At 55.8% G+C, this 20,299-nt stretch overlaps 2 protein-coding genes and 1 long non-coding RNA gene across 4 annotated transcripts; 2 read left to right on the top strand and 1 right to left on the bottom strand.

Annotated features, from left to right (window-relative positions):
- Positions 1-461: 461 nt before the first annotated feature.
- UQCR11 (ubiquinol-cytochrome c reductase, complex III subunit XI) lies at positions 462-3,479 on the top strand. The gene is made up of 3 exons (XM_019964879.2): positions 462-618; positions 2,856-2,999; positions 3,326-3,479. Exons 1-2 carry the CDS (start codon positions 569-571, stop codon positions 2,974-2,976), a joined length of 171 nt encoding a protein of 56 aa, XP_019820438.1. The 5' UTR covers positions 462-568; the 3' UTR covers positions 2,977-2,999; positions 3,326-3,479.
- Positions 3,480-4,436: 957 nt separating this feature from the next.
- LOC139184150 (uncharacterized) lies at positions 4,437-10,708 on the bottom strand. Its single transcript, XR_011567663.1, has 3 exons — positions 9,962-10,708; positions 5,129-5,267; positions 4,437-4,745 (listed from the first exon to the last, which is right to left on the bottom strand). It is a non-coding gene; the product is annotated as an uncharacterized lncRNA (long non-coding RNA).
- Positions 10,709-10,895: 187 nt separating this feature from the next.
- Positions 10,896-19,587, top strand: MBD3 (methyl-CpG binding domain protein 3). Of its 2 annotated transcripts, none has more exons than XM_070793548.1 (7): positions 10,896-11,050; positions 15,268-15,427; positions 15,946-16,083; positions 16,922-17,012; positions 17,281-17,458; positions 18,091-18,288; positions 18,372-19,587. In XM_070793548.1, the coding sequence occupies exons 1-6, from the start codon at positions 11,037-11,039 to the stop codon at positions 18,281-18,283; spliced, it is 774 nt and encodes a 257-aa protein (XP_070649649.1). In that variant the 5' UTR covers positions 10,896-11,036; the 3' UTR covers positions 18,284-18,288; positions 18,372-19,587. The 2 variants fall into 2 exon arrangements, with proteins under 2 accessions (XP_070649649.1, XP_070649648.1); XM_070793547.1 differs by having other exon boundaries at positions 10,988-11,146.
- The last annotated feature ends 712 nt before the right edge of the window (positions 19,588-20,299 follow it).

Here is a 20,299-nt window from a genome sequence, read left to right as displayed (position 1 = left end):
GGACAAGTCTCCGAGCAACACACAACTTAGTGCCTGCAAACCGAGGCTACAGGAAGCACTATCATCTAGCCAAGGTGTCACACGCAGCGAGTCCAGTGACAACGCCCAATTCCTTCAAAAGAGAGTTCAAATCGCCACCCTTCCCCTCTGTGCGACTCTGGACGAGTCCCTTCCCCGTCAGGTCTCAGTTTCTTTAACTAAAAGTAAAGTTCTAGCACCTAACTGGGACACAAACCCACAAGACGCCGCGGATTGCGGGTTGTGCACTTTCCGGACGCTCTGCCAGCCAGAGGCTGAGCCAGCTTTGCGCATCACGTGATCACAAGGCCCGGCCTCCAGGGCCCGCCCATTCCAGTCTGAGTTCGTCAGACCGTTCCCGGAAGTTAGTGTAAATAGCTTGCGAATCTGCGTGCGCCGCGGCGGCAGTCTCAAGGTCTCCCACTGCCGGCCCTCTCTGGAGGGGACGGGGCGGGGCCTCTCTGCGGGCCTGCGCGCTGCGGCTAGCGCGCTTGCGCAGTGAGCCCGAATCGTCAGGGCCAGGGTCACCCTGAGCAGGGAAAGCACCGCGATGCTGACCAGGTTCCTGGGCCCGCGCTATCGCCAGCTGGCCAGAAACTGGTGAGGACGTAGCCCCCGCCCCAGAGCCCCTTGTCCTTTCGGGTCCCAGATGGGGAAACTGAGGCACGGAACGGCTGCGTGACCTCCCCGCGCACATTCGTGTGGCCGGCGCCCGACCCGCTCCACCTGGGGGCCGCGATGGTGCCCACCCAGTCCGCGCCCAGCGCCCCCGCTCAGCTCCTGGAGCCTGAAACTGACCCTGTGCGCTCTTGGCTTTGCTTCTGCCTGACGTTGCTGTGAAGCCGACATTTGTATCTGTCCCTGCTCCCCGTGGGAGACGGGTGGAATGGGTGTGGCCCCACGTGGCAGCGGGATCGAGGAACCCACAACGTGGGGCGCTGAGAAACAGGGGCCTGTACTCGGCAGTCGTGTCCTCGAGCCCTGGCAAGGAGAGTGACAAGTGGGGAATGTCCCTGGACGGCGGCGCTGCTAGGGACCTTCGGGTGGACAGTGACAGTGGCGCTTTATAATTGAGGCAACTCAGGCCGAAAGGCGGTCCCTGGCGTTGGGTGGGACCACCAGAGACCCCTACCGCCCCTCCCCCGGGGCAGCTTGAGCCCTCGAGCACCGTCTGTCTGTCCCTGTCTGCCTTGATCAGAGCAGCGACACCCTCATCCAGGGTTTCATTCAGTTGGCAGCACCCACTGAGCACCAACCAGTGTGTGGGCTCACCTAGCACTGCGTTGGGTGCTAGAGACAGAGATAAACAGAACCTTCCAGACTGACGCTGTAGTCCTTGGGCAAGGAAAAACTAAAATGGTATGATACGCGACATGAGATTGATGTAAAATATTAAAGGGGATGGGTGCAGCCTTGCACTCTACACTGGCTTCCGGAGGCAGGGAAGCAGGACTCACCGCCAGGAGGCACTGTGCCGTTGTGTCTCAGATTCGGAGCATCCATGCTCACCAGCTGGAGACCCTGCACTTAGCCCCTCTCAGAGCCCTGGTGTCTTCCGGTGAGAAAGTGGAGAGGTGGTGAGGGTGTAAGGAAGGCCCACGAGGGACTCTCAGCAGCATCACCTTGGGTGCCCTTTGGAGGTCAGGTGCGTTGCCACCTCCCTCTGTGAGCATCCACAGGCCCCAAGGCCAATGCCCAGGACAGTGGGGTCGAGGGCAGGTGGCTCTGATTCTGTTGTTCAGTTGCTAAGTCGTGAACTCTTTGCAACCCCATGGGCTGCAGCACACCCAGGCTCCTCTGTTCTCCACTGTCTTCTGGCGTTTGATCAAACTCATGTCCATTGAGGTGGTGATGAAACCATCTCATCCTTGGCTGCCCCCTTCTCCTTTTGCCTTCAACCTTTCCCAGCATCAGGGTCTCTTCCAGTGAGTCAAGTCTTCACATCAAATGGCCAGAGTCAGTCCTTCCAATGAATGCTCAGGGTTGATTTCCTTTAGAATTGACTGGTTTGATCTCCTTGCATTCCAAAGGACTCTCAAGAGTCTTCTCCAGCACCACAGTTCAAAAGCATCAGTTCTTCAGCACTCAGCCTTCTTTATGGTCCAACGCTCACATCCATACATGACTACTGGAAAAACCATAGGTTTGATTATATGGACCTTTGTTGGCAAAGCGAGGGCTCTGCTTTTTAATATGCTATCTAGGCTTGTCATAGCTTTCCTTCCAAGGATCATGTGTCTTAAATTTCATGCCTGCAGTCACCATCCGCAGTGATTTACCCCTCTCCATATTTTATTAGGGGTGTGACTGGGTCCTGCTGACACTCAAAGGAAGGGGTATACAAGCCAGGAGGTGGGACTCTTGGGGACGTCCTTGACCATGCCCATTGCTGGATGTAAATGTGGGGTGTGGTAGTCTTGGAGCCCCTGCTGTGGCTCTGAACCCAGCGGAGTGCAGAGTGTGTGTGTCTCAGGGACGTGGCTTGCCATCTCTGTGCCATGGTCTCATCAGTAGGACAGGTCCCTGACAACTCTCACCTCAGTCCGTTGGCTGTCTCGGGGATGGACCTGCTGTAAACTGCATTCGTTAATGTGTCTACCTGCAAGCTTTTTCTATCCTTATGGTTATAAGCTTGGGCTTGGGCTTTTCTTAGCAGAATTCCTCAAATAAAACCTTAAGCAGATCTTGATATGAAAGCAGATGGGAATAGCCTTGCCTCGGGGTCATCAGCAGGATGTGTCCTGCCCACACTTGGGGCAGGGCCAGGTGCAAGGCAGACACCTGATGAACAGCTGTGTGGGAGGGGCGCTGAGGCCTGACCCCTGCTGTCCTTGTAGGGTCCCCACGGCGAGCCTGTGGGGCGCTGTGGGTGCCGTGGGGCTGGTATGGGCCACTGACTGGCGGCTGATTCTGGACTGGGTGCCCTACATCAACGGCAAGTTCAAGAAGGATGACTAGACTCACAACCTCAGGCCCCTCTGGTGAGTTTCAGCAGCAGTCAGTGGGGGTAGCCTGGGATCCCTGAGCGGCAGAACAGAACTGCCTGCAGGTCCAGGGCTGGGGCGGCAGGTGTGGGGGGGCTCACCTGAACAACCCTGCCTAAGGGCAGGGCCCTGCGCAAGCCTCCTGCCTGGTAGTACAGAGCTACAGATGGCAACCTGGGTCTATGGGGTGGGCGTGGCCCCTTGGGGCTCCATCCTGGAGCCTCAGCCTGCCTGGGTCTGGTCGGGGTGGAGGGATGACCATCTCACAGATGGGAAAGCGCCTGGCAGTGGCGTCTGCTCACCCTGCTCTGTCCCTCCTCCAGATGTCTGCTGTGCTGCCTCCTGCCATCTGCATCTGGAACTGCCCAGGCTCTCTGGATGGACTCTAGGAAGTCCCTGGCACGAGTTCATTTCCTCTTTTGGTGGAAATAACTTTTGTGTGTGGACACACAGCATTAAACCTCACTCTGAAACCTGCCCGCCTGCACGTGCTCATGCTGGGGTGTGGTGACCTGGGGATCCCTTCAGCGCCAGAACTGCACAGGTCTGGGGTTCCCAGGGGCTGGCAGACATGGTTTGATCATTTCAGATGTGTGGTGGGTGATACTTGCATGGTGTTTTTAATCTCTTGCTGCCTAAACATTACTCATGACTTGGTGCCTTAGGACAAATGTTACCTCACAGTGAGAGTTTGAGAGTGATCTGTCTGAGGGGTGCTGGCTGAGGGTCCCTCACGAAGTTGCAACAGAGGCATCGGCTTCATGGTGGGGGTGGGGGTGGGCAGGTGTTGGGGCTTCCGCAAGGCCCCCTCAGATGGCTACTCCCCATGTGGGCCTCTCAGGTGAGACTTGAGCCTCCTTACTATATGGTGGGCAAGGTTGGGGGAGTTGCCTTTTACAAGCCTCTCAGAAGTCTCAGGCCATCTCCTCCACATCTCATTCAGGGGGAGACTCTGTCTTGAAGGGAGGCACCTGAGAACCTATCTGTATAGGCACAGATACAAACATGAGCAGGTGCAGGAGGATGGACTGTTTAACACCTGCCAAGTCCCGGAGGAGGCTAGAAACATCCTCTCTGTGAAAACAGCCATCTCATGACTCTGCCTGCGCTGCCACCACAGAACAGAGGCCCAGCCGCCGAGGCTGCAGTGAACCTCTCCTGGTTCTGGAGGCTGCAGCCTGAGCTCACTTCTGGAGGCTTGGTTCCTGGTTCAGCCGCCTCCTCACCACGTCCTCATGTGGCCTTTCCTTGATCTGAGAGCGGGGAGCTCTCTGGGGACTCTGGACACACTGCCTCTAGGAGATCAGGGCTGCACCCTTTTGACCTCATTTAACCTTGACGGTGTTCTTGGGGGCCCGTCGGCAGATGCAGCCACACTGGGGGGTTGGGGTGTCAATACACACACACATTTCAGGGAGACATGCTGACACATACTTTGAGTCCAGAGCAGCTTCACACATTTTAACACAAGGAGTGGCGTGTGCTACATACTTTGTGCACCAGCCTTTTTCACCTACTGTTTATTTCCTGGAGGCCAGGGCGGTTCAGAAGGAACCCAGCTTCATCATGAAAAAGTCTACAGATAATAACTGCTGGAGAGGTGTAGAGAAAAGGCAACCTTCCCATACTGACAGTGGGAATGTGAACTGGTTCAGCCATGGTGGAGAGTGGTTACGGAGGTTCCTTAAGAAACCAAAAGTGGAACTACCATGGGATCCTGCAGTCCCACTCCTGGGCATATATCTGGAAAAGATGAAAACACTCATTTGAAAAGATGCATGGATCCCAATGTTCACAGCAGCACTATTCACAATAGCCAAGACATGGAAGCAACCTACATGTCCATCAACAGATGAATGGGTAATGTGGTGTATATACAATGGGATATTATTCAGCCATTAAAAGGATGAAGTATTGCAGCAACGTGGATGGGCCTAGAGATTTTCATAAGTAAAATAAAACATAAAAATACAAATCTATAGTATTGCTTATATGTGGAATCTTTAAAAAATGATACAAAAAAACTTATTATGAAATCGGCTCACAGACATAGGAAACAAACTTTATGGTTACCAAAAGAGAAGGGCGGGAGGGAGGAATAAATTAAGAGTTTGGGATTAACATACACACACTGCTGCTGCTGCTGCTGCTGCTAAGTCGCTTCAGTCATGTCCAACTCTGCGACCCCATAGACGGCAGCCCACCAGGCTCCCCCGTCCCTGGGATTCTCCAGGCAAGAATACTGGAGTGGGTTGCCATTTGCTTCTGCAATGCATGAAAGTGAAGCTACTCAGTTGTGTCCAACTCCTAGCGACCCCATGGAGTGCAGCCTACCAGGCTCCTCCATCCATGGGATTTTCCAGGCAAGAGTACTGGAGTGGGGTGCCATTGCCTTCTTCAATACACACACTGCTATATATGAAAGAAACAAGGACCTACTGTATAGCACAGGGAACTACATTCAACACTTTATAATAAACCATAATGAAAAAGAATATATACGTGCATGTGTATAACTGAATCACTTTGCTATACACCGGAAACTACCACAACATTATAAATCAACTATACTTCAATTAAAACCCACACTGCATCCACAGTTTTTAAACAGCTGCCTGGTACCAACGTTTATTAATGAGTCTACTGCATGCACCCTCAGTTGCTTTTGTGGTGTCCCACTCTTTGTGATCCCAGGGGCTGTAGCCCACCAGGCTCCTTGTCCATGAGGATTTTCCAGACAATACTGGAGTGGGTTGCCATGCACTCCTCCAGGAGATCTTCCCAACCCAGGGATCAAACCTGCATCTCTTATGTCTCCTGCATTGGCAGGTGCGTTCTTTACCACTAGCGCCACCTAGGAAGCTCAACCAGTCTGCTGCTGCTAAGTCGCTTCAGTCCTGTCCGACTCTTTGACACCCCATGGACTATACAGTCCGTGGAATTCTCCAGAATACTGGAGTGGGTAGCCTTTCCCTTCTCCAGGGGATCTTCCCAACCCAGGGATCGAACCCAGGTCTCCCACATTGCAGGCAGATTCTTTACCAGCTGAGCCACAAGAGAAGCCCAAGAATATGGGAGTGGGTAGCCTATCCCTTCTCCAAAGGATCTTCCTGACCCAGGAATCAAACCGGGATCTCCTGATTGCAGATGGATTCTTTACCAACTGAGCTGTGAGGGAAGAGTGAGACATTCTGTTCCTGTCATCTACCATTATAACTATCTGTGGAGTGATGTGATTTCAGACATCACCTAAATCTCTGTATTTAATAGATATCACTTGAGTACCTATAAGTGATGGATTATGAGACAAGTTACACTTCATTTTAACAATTTCTAACTTGCAGGTGTGGACAGTCCCATAGGCCCCATCAAAGCCTGAGACAAAAGGAAATGTGAATGTGCCATACATGAGTTTTTATGTATTTTCATGATGGTTAATAGTTTTAATGAAAATATCAGAGTTTCCTCCTGTGAAAGCCAAAAAAGTAAAATTCTAATAAATGCAGGTTTGGATTAAGTACAACATTTAGGCTAACTTTTTCAACCACTTTAATATTCCAGGAGAGGAAAATAAACCATCAAAAACTATATAAAAACATATAAAGGGCATATCTTCCTCATTTTGTCTCAGACTTTAAAATAGCACTGTTCAATCTGTATTTAAAATTTTGACATTTTGTATATAAACATTTCCTACAATTCAATAACAACAGAAACAATCCAATTGAAAAATAGGCAGAAGTCCTAAATAGGTATTTCTCCAAAGATGGCCAATAAGCACATGAAAAGATGTTCAACATCACTAATTATTAGAGAAATGAAAATCACAACAATAGTGAGGTACCACTTCACACCAGTCAGAATGGCCATCATTAGAAAACTCTACAGCTAATAAATGCTGGAGAGGGTGTGGAAACAGGAACCCTCCTACGCTGTTGGTGGGACTGTAAATGGGTGCAGCCACTATGGAAAACAGTATGGAGGTTCCTTATAAAACCAAAAATAGGGACTTCCCTGGTGGTCCAGTGGTCAGGACTCTTGTGTTTTCACTACCAAGTGCCCAGATCTGATCCTTGGTTGGGGATCTAAAATCCCCAAGCCCATGGTGTGGCCAAAAAAAAAAAAAGAGTTGTCATATGATCCAGTAATCCCACTCCTGGGCATATACCAAAAACTATAATTCGAAAAGATACATCCATCCTATGTTCAAAGCAGCACTATTTACAACAGCCAAGACATGGAAGCAACCTAGGTGTCCATCAGCAGAGGAATGGATAAAGAAGATGTGATACACACACACACATACACACATACACAAAGGAACATCAGCCATCAAAAAGAAATAATACCACTTGCAGCTACATGGATGCAACCAGAGATGAGCATAATAAGCAAAATAAGTCAGAAAGAGAAAGACAAATACCATATGATGTCACTTAATATGTGGAATCTAAAATATGACACAAAGGAACATATCTTTGAAACAGAAACAGACTCCAAGACATAGAGAACAGAACTGTGGTTGCCAGGGCGAGAGGGAGTGGGGAGGGAAGGACTGGGAGTTTTTGGGACAAGCAGACGCAAACTATTATATATAGGATGGATAAACAACAAGATCCTACTGTATAGCAGAGAGAACTCTATTCAACATCCCATGATAAACCATCATGGAAAAGAATATGAAAAAGAATATATCTACATATAACTGAGTGTGCAGTATAACTACATGTAACTGTGCTGTGCAGCATAAACACACTATAAATCAACTATACTTCAGTAAAAAATCTTGACATTTTGTTCATCAAGGATTTTTTCATTTTGAAATGTTAAAATAGTACATTAAGTGCCATTAATCTTGACGTTTTTGGTGCTCACTAAATTTTCTCCCTGAGGTGAGTGCCACGCATACCTTGTATCAGCTTGCAGGAACCCCTGGCTGGGGATGTCTGTAGTCATCATGACTGGGGGGTCCTCCTGGCATGAGTCAGGACAGTGGGGGCAGGGATGCTGCTCCATACCCCACAGTGCCTGGGACAGCCCCTCCATGGTAGCAGATGCAGGGGAGTGAGACCCTGCCTCTGAAAGGCTTTCCAAGGTCCTCATGTGGTTTAAGCCTCCTGGTTTGATTTCTACCTTTCACCTTGTGGAAATGGGCAGAAGAGGGTGTCTGCTCAGGGACTGGGCCAGTAGGCCAAGGCAAACAGAGTTTATTTCAGAGAGCCAGCGCCCACCCAACAGAAGAGTTGGCCAGCCCCTTTCCCTCTCATGCAGTGTTCCTGGCCTTTCCCCTCGGCATCTGCCACCAGCACCCTGGGTCAGCCACCCTCCTGATCAGGCCTCTGGGGCAGTCCCTCAAGGACAATCCCAGGGGCCTGGCTCAGGCCAAGTAGCACCCACAGGCCCACTATCTATGCTCTGGGGTCAGCTTCCCTGAGAGGCAAGAGACTGGCGGGGGCTGGTTCTTGATGTCAGATGCTGTGATCTGACACTACACACCTGTTGTGTGCGACTGGCAAAACCCACAGACTAACACTGGAAGGTGTGGAAAGATCAGAGCCTTTGTTCACTCCCGGTGGGAAACAGAAAGGGCACAGCCACAGTGAACAAGAGCCTGGCTGCTCCTCCAAAAATTAAACAAAGGGCCAGTAGGCACATGAAAAATGCTCAGCATGATCAATCATCAGAGAAACACCAATCAAAACCACAATGAGGTATCACCTCACCACTGTCCCAATGGCTATCATCAAAAAGTCTGCCAATAATAACATGCTGGTGAGGATGTGGAGAAAAGGAACTCTACTGCCTTGTTGGTAGGGATGTAAATTGGTGCGGCCACTGTGGAGAACAGCAGGGAGGTTCCTCTGAAAACTAAAAATAGTACTACCATAAGATCCAGCAATTCCACTCCTGGGTATATATCAAAAAACAAAACAAAAATAAAAATAGTAATTCAAAAATATACAAGCACCCCAGTGTTCAGAGCAGCACTATTTACTGCTCTGGCTGTTTACAACAGCCAAGGCATGGAAACAACCTAAATGTCCATTGACAGATGAATGGATAATAAAGATGTGGTATATATGGATGTCTGTGTGTGTGTGTGTGTGTATCAATACAATGGAATACTACTCAGCCATAAAAAATAACAAAATTCAGTCAGATGAAGAAAGTAACTGTATGCTATCTCACATCGGAGGAATCTAAAAATACTAGCAAACTAGTGAATATAACTAAAAAGAAGAAAACTCACATATATAGAGAGAGAACAAACTAGTGGTTGCCAGAGGGAGCAGGAGCAATATACAGGCAGGGGAGTGGGAGGTACAAACTGTTGGGTATAGATGTACCAACATCTATACCCAAAGATGTAAGGCTCAAAGATGTACTGCACAAAAGGGGAATACACCCGATATTTGGTAATAACTGCAAAAGCAAAGTAACCTTTGAAAACTGTATACAAATACAAAGTTTAAAACAATGTTTTGCCCTTCTCAAAAAATAAAAACAAAAAATTAAGAACACAGGATCACCAGATGACCTAGTAATTCCAGCTGATGTGCACCCAAGAGAAGTAAAAGCAGGGCTGGGGCCTCCTGCAGCAAGAAGGATGACAACTTTTTCCTTTAAGCATCTTCACCCGTGCTTTCACTGATTACAATGCACGTGTCTATCTTTGCAACTAAGATTTAAAAAAGAAAAACGAAGTCACACACGCTGGGAGAAAATACAACAGTGACCAGGACTGCCCTCCCTGCAAGGCCAGGGTCCTCGAGGCCTGGGTTTGGGCCTGAACTGCACACGAGCATCCAGTGCTGTAAACCAGCTTTGTAACGGGATGACCGCTCACCCATCAGGGTGCCTGCCCGGCCACTCTGCCCTTCGTTTGTAGGAGAACAGCCCAGTTACCCGCCTTGGGGAACCCAGAAGAGAAAGGTACGTAATGAATAAGTTGCACTTACCAGGGACTTTAAATAAACAAGTGGCACCTGTCCGCCGCGATCTTTGGGGGTTCCGCCCAGGCACCGCCTCCAACCAGAGCAGGGACCGGGAGACCCAGGGCTGCACTTGCAGGGAGTTGAGGGCGTGCGGACCCAGCTGGTTGCCCTCGGGGGAGCCCAGACCCTTCCCACCCGCATCCTCCCATCCCCCAGGGGCCGGAAGCCCGGAAAAGCCTGACGGGAGGCCCAGCTCACCCCTGGCACTGACCATAGCTTCGGCCACTCACTCAGAAGTCTTTTCTGAAATACCTGCCCTGGACCGCCCCGGCTCAGCCCTGGGGGAGCAGCGGAGCCAGGGGAGCGCCCAGGGGAGTGTGAAGGGACATAAGAGGGACGGGAAATTTCCGAGGAAGGTCCTAGAGCCCACGGAAACAGAAGGCGGTGGACCAAGGAGGAGGCGGAAGAAGGGGCTGGCGCCTGGGTTCTGAGGTGTCATTAAAGCGTCGGGTGGGCCTTGGGGTGTGGAGGTGGGTGGTCACCTACAATGCGCCTAGACGTGCATGCCAATGACGAGACTAGGGGAGCAGCAGGATGGCAATCCGGCACTGGACTGGCATCCCGAAACACCAGAGGGACCGCGGAGGAGGTTCGGGGAAAAGACCACTCAAGGAGGGCAGCGGAGACCCAGCGCTAAGAGGAACGCGTGGACCGCCCAAAGCGCACGCGCATAGCAGACAAGCCGCGCGCCGCCGCAGGCCCCGCCTCCAGGAAGCACGCTGATTGGCGCCGCCGTTAAGGGGGCGGGGCCGGAGGCCGCGGTCCGGGCGGGGCCTCCGCGGCGCCTGCGCAGCACGGGGCCCCGCGCGCGGGCGGGTGGGCGGAGCGGGCCCCCCGAGCGGGGGCTGGCGAGCGCGGGGAGGGGGCCGAGAGGGCGGCAAAGCCGGCGCGCGCCCGGCTGGGGGCGGAGGGTGGGGGCCTGCGGGCCGGAACAGCCGCGGCAAGTGGCGGCGGCAGCGGCGGAGGCAGCTAAGGCGGCGGCGAGCGGGGGTCCGGGCGGCAGCGGCGGCGCCGGCGGCGGGCCGAGGACCCGGGCGCGATGGAGCGGAAGAGGTGGGAGTGCCCGGCGCTCCCGCAGGGCTGGGAGAGGGAAGAAGTGCCCAGAAGGTCGGGGCTGTCGGCCGGCCACAGGGATGTCTTTTACTATAGGTGAATGAACGTGCCGGCCGGGCAGGGCCCCAACGGGCGCCTCCCAGCGGCCTCTGCGGCGGCCTGGGCTCCCGGACCGGGGCCGCGGCCTGGGCCCCGCGCGTGCGTTGTGCGTGCGTGCGTGCGTGCGTGCCGGCGTGCGGCGGGCGCTTTGCCCATTGCGCGTGCGTGCCCGGCTGGGCCGAGCCCGGTGCGCGTGCGTGCCCGGCGAGGCCCTGTCTCAGTGCGCTTGCGCTTCCCACGCGGCCGCATGGCCCTGGAACCGGTCCCGGGCGCGCGGAGGCTTTTGTTCGGCTGCCGCAGCGAAGCGGCCGGCTGGGCAAGGGGCACCCCGGCTCGAGCCAGATGCCGCTGGGAGGCGGGGGTGGGGGCTGGGGTGTCCCTTTGATCCGCGTGGGGCTCTCCCGGGCCAGGCGCAGCCTGGGCGGATGGGGAGCCAGGGTTTCCGGAAGCAGTATTGGTTCTGGGGAACTAGGGAAGGCTGCCTAGGGATGCAGGTTCCTGGCTCCTTACCAGGGCTACTGGGCTCCAGAGCTGCGTGTCTTTTAAGGTCCGCCCTTCTGTCCTTCGGACCGTGGGTAGTGGCCCTTGTAGTCCCCAGACCGGGGACGCGGTCTTTGTGAACCCCCCCATACCCAAACTGGAGGGAGACCTGCCCTTGGGCTGGGTGAGGTAGCACGGACCCACACCTCTGTGACACAATAAGAGGCTGGAACCCCAGCCTCAGACCGTCAACCACCTGCGGTTTGCTTTTCTGTTCCTTTTTTTTTTCTGATTGGTGAAGATGCTTTGTTTCTGAGCCGGCTTTGATGGCTCCCTCCCCTTTGCTTCAGGACCCTGGCTAAAGGGAGGCAGGCAGGCAGGACACCTGCCACGTGTTGAATGCCTGCCAGGTGGTGAGGTGTGTGCAGCAGGTCCAGGGCCTTTGCTAGCCGCCTTTTGGGAGGAGTGAGGGAAGTGAGCAGGAAAGGGATGGCAGTTCGCCCAGGACAAGCTCAGGTTCTCACGTCGGAAAAGCGCTGGTAGCCCTCCAGTGTACACTGTGATTGGCTGTAGTCTGGAAAGGTCAAGCAGGAGATAGTGGGGTTACAATCAGCATCTCTTAAGGGCCTGTATGTATATTCCCCTTCATTGTATCTGACTGCATGGCTGGCTCTTTAGAAAACTTGAATCCTAGTTCTGTCCTCCTAGGTGCCTGAAGTGGCCTCTGGCTAAGAACCACGTGCCCTCATTTAATTCCAAGCACACTTGTGTACTTACTTCTTCCTTTTAGATCCAAAGACTGAGGCAGGTCTCTGTGCCTTTAATCCATTGTTAATTTAGTAGATGCCTCTGTAGCAACTGCTGACCATTCAGCTGGGAACAAGAACTGGGTCTCCTCTCCTGGGTGACAGCTGGTGCCCCAGTCATCAAGTGCCCCATTGCTTTCATAGTTACAGGTGGTGACATATGCAGAGATGCAGGGGTCTGTGAGGGGTGAATGACAGGGTGCCTAGCTGAGCTGGGGGTGGGTCAGCGAGGGTTTGTCTGAATAGGTGGTCTAGAGCTGAGCCGGGCCTTGGAGCCAGGAGGAGTGTCCAGGCGGTGGGAGGAGCCTGTGAGGAGGCTCAGGAGCTGAACCATGGCCAGAGTGGCTGAAAGGCCCCGTACTGCCATCATCTGAGGTCTCGTCCCCACCTGCTCCCTACCTGGGAGCCTCTCAGGGCCTCTGACAGTGGCACCCCACGCCAAGGCCCTGGTCCTGAGCACTGGGATCTGGTGGTAGGGAAAGCCTCCAGAGTGGGACTGGATAGCTCCCATGAGAGGTGAGGGCCTCAGACAGAATGGGGGTGTGGGGTCCAGTGCCTCTCCCAGGCCTCTGGTCTGGGTGACCTGCCTGGTCTCAGGAAGTGGGAGGTCCGGGGGCTGTGATAGGAAACCCTCAGTGTTCTCTGGGATATGGGTCCTTGGCCCTCTCAGCCCCCGATGTGGAGCCAGGTGCCGGGGCAGGAACATGTGGATTTCCCTGGTACTCTTCTTGCTGAGGGAAGGCAGCTGTCTGGACTGTTGAGTCGGACATAGCTGCCCTTGGATCCTAGCCCGGCCCCTGGGCACATGGAACCGTGGTGTCCTGGTCCACAGAGTGGTGGGGAGACAGTGTTCTTTGCAGGAGAAGTGGTGTCACCTCACATACTTGGGGAGGGATTATACACACACACCCGCCTCCAGCTTGGCAACTGGGCCCTGAGGACTGGGAGATGAGGATGAAGCAGCTGACTCCAGCTGTGGCTGTCATTTACAGTCCAGGCAGGAAGTTGAGGACTTGGCAGTTAGCGTCACTCTTTAGGGTGAGTGGAACACAGAGGACTTTTTGGAGCCCATTTTAAAGGTGGGAATACACTTAGGAAAGTAGGTGGTGCTCAGCAGGTCGGCCCCCTTCCCTGAACAGCAGGCTCGGCTTGGCTGGAACCAGCTGTGTCTTGCTCTTAAGACCTCACAAGACCTTACAAGCTCCCTTATAGGCCTGGGGTTGCTGCCTACTCCTTACCCCTCCCACAGCCCTGTGTCCATGCTGGGCACTGGCTCCCACCCCCACAATACCCCAGTGCTTCAGGGGGCCCTCCATCTGGCTTCTGGCTGTCCATCTGCTCCCCGGGGTGGCCCTTGTTCTGTAGAAAGGCCACTCTTGTTCTGTATGTCAGGTTTTACCAAATCTAGATTTTTGTTTCATTGGATAAAACACCTTGGACATTTTTATGTCCCAATACAAGTCTGCAAAAACTGTTTTTAAAAAGGATATATAGTTCATGTTTTGCACAATTCAGTTTTTAAAAGTGTCCAGCTCAGCAGTTTTTAGGACATTCACACACATGGTGCAGCCGTCACCACTATAGTTCTGGAATGTTCTTGTCACCCAGAAGAGACCCACATCCATTAGCTCTCCAGCTGCTGGCAGCCCCCACCTACTTGGCCTCACTTTCACTATTGTGAGAGCTTTACTGAGGTAGGAGCCATCTGTACTGTCACCTGTGTAAAGCATACAGGTCACACAGTGCACCTGTCACCATGGTCAGAGTTAGACCCTTCTGTTATTCCAAAAACAGCCCTAGACCTCAACTACCTCTGACCCATACCCCTGCTCCCCAGCCCTAGATCTGAAGCCTGGGTTTCTGTTTCCCTGGCCTTGTGTGAGCAGGACAGCAGTGGGTGGGGGCAAGGGCTTGTCGAGGTCCTGCCTCTGCCCATGAAGCTGGAGTCAGGACGTGAACTCTGTTCACGTCAGCCAGCACAGGGAGTAAGGGAAAAGTGGATCTTCCAGAAGAGTCCCCGGCAGCCTTGGAACTCTGGGGTGGGAGGTGTGGAGGGGAGAGCTGGCATTGCCCAGCTGATAGTCAGCATGGGTTCCATGCTGCCCGCTTTTGTTGCTGATCTGCAGTACTCAGGGACACCTGGAGGGGGCAGGTGTGCGCTGGCATGAGCTCAGACTAAAGGCCTTCAGGGGAGGTCTACAAAATGCAGCCCTCATCAGCCTCAGATGGAGAGTGACAGGGACAGAGAGCAACAAGATGTTCTGGATGGGTGCCAGGCCTGCTGGAGGCTTCATGTGTACAACTCACTAGTTCTTGGGATTTTCGTGGCTGAGTGAGGTTCCCTGGTCGAGGGACATCCAGGACATTTCCCTTGGCCAGTGTAAGTCAGCTTCCGTGAGTGACGAGGCATCTGTTTTTGTGGACGTGTGTCGTGGTTCCTCTTGGATACTTAGAGGTGGACTTGCTCTGTAACCATTAGAGGAACTGCTGGATTGTTTCTCAAAGTGGCCACACCGGTCTTTGTCCCCAGTGACCAGTCCTTACTGCTGGTGCAGGGTCCCATGCTGGTCACCTGCAGTGTGAGCTCTGAGAGGCCAGGCGAGGCGAGGCCTGGCCCCGTCCATGGGCTGTGCAGGTTGCAGAGCCTCATAGCCAGGGCTCAGGCTTCCTAACACATGGTCTGCTTCCGGAATGTTCCAAAAATGTCAGCCAGGCTCCCAGGGCTGGCCCCATCCTGCCATAGGCGGGGGCGTTTGTCCCTGCTCTTGGCCTTGGCATCTGCTGTGCTGGGGGAGTGGGTACCTGGCCTCCGCTGACCCTCTGTGTCCGCAGCCCAAGCGGGAAGAAGTTCCGAAGCAAGCCTCAGCTGGCACGCTACCTGGGCGGCTCCATGGACTTGAGCACCTTTGACTTCCGCACGGGCAAGATGCTAATGAGCAAGGTGAACAAGGGCCGGCAGCGGGTGCGCTACGACTCCCCAAGCCAGGTCAAGGTGAGCCCGTGGGAGCTGCTGCTGGGGGCGGGAGGGAGGGACTCACCCCCCCCCCACCATCCCTCACCCCCCATCCTGGAGTTAGATGCCTGGCTGCTCCTTGGGGGAGACTCGGCGGCTATGGAAAAGCAGAAGGAAGATCGGGACCTGCCCGTCACCTGCCCAGGAGAGGCCCAGCTGCGGTCTGTGCTTGGGCACCTGGCGCCTGTAGTGTCTACAAGTCTCCAATAAACAAGTGTTCAGGGACTTTGTCCCCTGCCCTGATTGCAGGACAGAGGTGGCTAAGGGCACCTGGCCCATGCTCTGCAGAGGACGGGGCCACGAGGCAGGAGGGGGCAGGTGTGTGTCCACAGCCCCTGGCCAAGTTCACCGAGGGCAGCACGTCAGCCCAGGCCTGGGCATAGCACTGCCTCTGGTCCAGGGGTGCTGGGGTGTGCTGGGGACCCTGAAGCCCTGGAGCACAGCTTCCTCACTGACAGGGATGCACTCTGAGGACCTGCCCCATCCCGTCTCCACAGGGCAAGCCTGACCTGAACACGGCCCTCCCGGTCAGGCAAACAGCATCCATCTTTAAGCAGCCAGTGACCAAGATCACCAACCACCCCAGCAACAAGGTGAAGAGCGACCCCCAGAAGGCTGTGGAGCAGCCCCGGCAGGTGAGCCCACACACACACCTTGATTGCTTGCGGTGGCAGGCCTGGCTCTGGGTCAGGTGGGCTCTGGAGTTCAGTCCACTCTTCAGAGCCCAGTTGGTGGGCCCAGGGCCCCCAGCACTGTGATCAGGAGCCGTCATCCTGGAGTGCAGTCCCACGGGAAGCAGTCTCCCCACCCCCCCCACCCACACACACAAGGGGCCACCTGGGCCGCCACTGTCACGAGCAGGTCAATGATGTTTCACATATGCAGTGTTGTGAACTGTTTTCCAAAAACCAAGACTTACCACGTTTTCACATGTGTTTACAAACACCCAGTAGATAGCTGGGTGTGGGGGTACTGGCCTGGGTCGGGAGGCCATGGCTGGCACAGGAGGGACACTTGGGAGACCCGCAGGGCAGGGATCCCACTATGGGCTGTGCCCTCGGTGCCATGTGGGCTGCAGCTGTCCGGTTAACAGGTCAGAAACCTCTGTGTTCCCACTCTCCCATTTAGGTCTTTACCCCTTAGACACCCTTCCCAGGTCTCAAGGTAAAGCCTGAGGGTGCAAGCTCACTGTATGCCCAGGGCCTCAGGCCCGGGCTCAGCTCAGGTGGAGACTGGGCCTCCTGACCCCCAACCCCGGGGTGAAGGGACCACAGACCATCCAGCAGCAAGTCAGATGTCTGGGGTGTTTATCCTGCTGGAAACGGGGTTGGGGTTTCTCTGCCCTGGGGTGCAAACAGCCCCATCAAGTGTGGGGTTAGAGGTCAGGCTGAGACCCCAGCCCAGCCCCCGTGTTGCCTGCTGTGGGGGCGAGTGGCCTGGGAATCCCCTCGCCTGATATGTGTCTGGTGGCAGCTTTTCTGGGAGAAGAAGCTGAGCGGCCTGAATGCCTTTGACATCGCAGAGGAGCTGGTGAAGACCATGGACCTCCCCAAGGGTCTGCAAGGTGACCTGCCACAGGGGGAGCAAGGGGACAGAGGAGGGACAAGGCTCTGGGTCCCCCAGCCTGGGGCCAGCCAGGGTGCACTTGACCCTCGGGACGGGACAGTCACTGGTCCTGAGAAGCCTTGGGGGTCTGGTTTCCCTGCTGTCGCTGCGAGGGCAGCTCGTGCTCCTGTGTCACCACGGGCTGCCCACCCGCAGAGAGAGGTTCAGGACGAACCTGTAGAAGGGCTGAGGGGACAAGGCTGGTGACCGTCCCCCATGCCCAGCAGGAGTGGGTCCTGGCTGCACAGACGAGACACTGCTGTCGGCCATCGCCAGCGCCCTGCACACCAGCACCACGCCCATCACCGGGCAGCTCTCAGCCGCTGTGGAGAAGAACCCTGGGGTGTGGCTCAACACGGCCCAGCCGCTCTGCAAGGCCTTTATGGTGACTGATGAGGACATCAGGTAGTTGCCCCTTGCTCCTCCCTCCCCACAGGCTATGTGCTCCAGAGAGGCCAGGTCTCTTGGCCATGCAGCAGCTTCTCTGTGCTGGGCTCTGAGCCCCTCAAGGGGCTCTGGGTGGGGGGTGCACAGAAGACTGCAAGGCAGAGCAGCCACACCTGGCTGGAGTGCTGGGGGTTGGCGAGAGGGGAGCCCCATGAGAGGTGAGGACCCCTGCTTAGACCACACACACACAGGCCTCACATGGAGGGAATGGGCAGGAGGTGACAGAAGTGATAGGTCAAGACAACTGTGTAAGAGTCTGGGCGACGTTTAAAGCACCACTTGGAGAAATAGAGTCAGCAAGGTGGGGACCACGTGGGACTGTGGCCTTGGTCCTGCCTGCAGGGGGCACTCTTGGCCATCAGTGTGGGGGCACCAAGGATGGGTTGGTGATGGTAGGAAGTCTCGTCCACATAGAGGGGGCAGGCGTGGAGGAGGCAGGGAGGGCCCAGGGGTCGTGGGCCCAGGTTGACAGTGGCCCTCTTGGCAGAGCTGGTTTGGGGAGGGGCAGCAGCAAACGCAGGTGGGACAGCGTGGGGCTGGGGTCTGTCTGAGACTGGGAAACCCTGGCCACTGGGTCCCTGTGTCCCCAGGAAGCAGGAAGAGCTGGTGCAGCAAGTCCGCAAGCGGCTGGAGGAGGCGCTGATGGCCGACATGCTGGCTCACGTGGAGGAGCTGGCCCGGGACGGTGAGGCACCATTGGACAGGGCGGGCGCTGACGACGAGGAGGACGAGGACGAGGAGGAGGAGGAGCCCGACCAGGACCCAGAGATGGAGCACGTCTAGAGCAGGTGCCACCAGGCCTGGCCTTTTGTGCCTGCGGCAGCAGCTCTGGGCTGGCCAGGCACTCACGCCACCCAATCTATTTCTGCAGGGGCCCCGCCTGCCAGCCCGCCCACATGGGGCCACCTCAGACTCGGCCCTCACCCTGCCCTGGTGTGCCCCCTCCCCTGGGCCGCAGGAGCTTGGCTGAAGGACAGCCCCTCGCCTGACGGACCCCCCACATCTGCTTCTCTGAAGGGCCCAGCCCGTCCACAGGAGGCCCCCTGCTCAGGTGGTTGCTCCATGCTGCACTCAGGCCAGCCTGGTCCCCACGGCCACTGCCCTGAGCTCCTCACACAGGACAACTGCCACCAGGCTGCCTGCGAGGCTCCCCAGGACTGGAGAAATGTGTGTGGAACAGTCTCGCCTCTGACTTGTGCCCTTGAGGGGTGATGTCCCAGGCTACATGTCAGCGCTCCCAGAAGCAGTACAGGATGGCTCCCCAGGCCCACCAGCCGGGCGCAGCACACCCACAATAAACTCACGGTCCCCCAGGGGCCAAACGTCTCCGTTGCTGCGAACCTTGTGTTGGCCACACACGGACGGGAACTCGGGCCTCGGCACCTGAAGATCTCGCTGTCTCCGACTTGGCCTAGCCTGATGGTCAGCACCATGGACGGAGAACTAACTGCTCACAGCCAGACTCAGGCCAGGCTCCAGGGTAGCGCCACCCTTGGGCCTGGGTCTCACCAGGTGCATTTCCTGCTGGCCTGGGCAGCGGCCTCCACAGAACAAGGCGAGCAGAGTCGCATTGCCCCAGTCCCAGCAGCCCAAGGGCCTGGGCGAAGGGAGACCCTGCTGCCTGAGTGGATCCCGGCCAGCACCCTCGCTGCAGCCCATCCATCAGCCTGGAGGCTTGAGCCATGGCCAGTGTGGCCTGTGAATGCCAGACCTGTCCCATGCCTGCCGCACCTGCAGCCACGACTGTCAGGAGAGGCCCGGGTCACTGCCTCGTTTGTCCGGACTCCCTGGGCTGTGGTGGCCTGCTGGCGGGGTGGTAGTGGCCTTGGGACCCTCCAGGGGCCGGGTCACACTGCCGGCTCCCTCTTGAGGACACCAGCCCGGGAGGCTGGCTGACCCCGTCCTCCCAAGTTCAGTCAAAGCACAAAGCCTTGAGGACTGGGCACTGCCCCGTGCAGGCTGCAGTACCACTGCCCAGGTAGCCACAGGCCCCAGGAAAGCCCCTCCGCTGCAACCCTGAGGGGAGGAGCTAGGAGGCTGCGGGAGGCTTCTGTGGGTGGCATCGAATAAAGCGTGTCAGGCAAGTATGGCTAGGGCTTTGTGTCAGTCCAAATCCGGGGGTTTTGTGTCCGTGTGCTGGGAGCCTCCCTCAAATTCATCGTCTCCCGGGGCCAGAAAGTGAGAATGATGCTGGGTGGCTTCCCTGTGGCCCTTAGCGGGGTCTCCTGAGGATCAGGCCCCAGCAGTGTGAGCGAGAGCGCTGGTCCCACCCACCCCACTCCAGCAGCCCCTCCACCCCTGGTGGAGTGGTCATGGCTGGCTTTTCTCCTGATCCAAAGCCAGGCTCAGGAGCCGGGAGAACCCTGGCTCCTCCACTGCCCAGCCACCTAGCCTGGACCCTCAGAGCTTCTGTCTGAATCCACAACTGGTCAGGGCTTTGGTGGCCTGGGCCCTCCTCACTCCTACTCTGTGGCTCTTATAGGCATGGGCAGGGCCAGTCCCACCAGAGACTCCAGGGGAGCACTGGCTCCTGCCTTTTTCAGCTCCTAGAGGTGCCGCATCCCCAGTTTGTGGCCCCTCCCTCCCTCCATCCTCACAGCAGGGCAGCATCTCCTGCCTCCTCTTATAAGGACCTTGTGTTGACACGGACCCCCCAGGGAATCCAGGGTCATCCCCATCTCAGGGGCGTTAGCTTAATCCCTCCTGCGAAGTTTTCTCTACCCTGTGAGGTGATGTGTCCACAGGCCCCAGGGTGACTCTGGGGGACGTTACCCTGAAGATAAGTTTCCTGTTCAGTGG

The sequence above is a fragment of the Bos indicus genome, chromosome 7 (assembly GCF_029378745.1).
Source record: "Bos indicus isolate NIAB-ARS_2022 breed Sahiwal x Tharparkar chromosome 7, NIAB-ARS_B.indTharparkar_mat_pri_1.0, whole genome shotgun sequence".
In the NCBI taxonomy this organism is placed as follows: domain Eukaryota; kingdom Metazoa; phylum Chordata; class Mammalia; order Artiodactyla; family Bovidae; genus Bos; species Bos indicus.
This window is presented reverse-complemented; position numbering and strand designations above follow the sequence as displayed.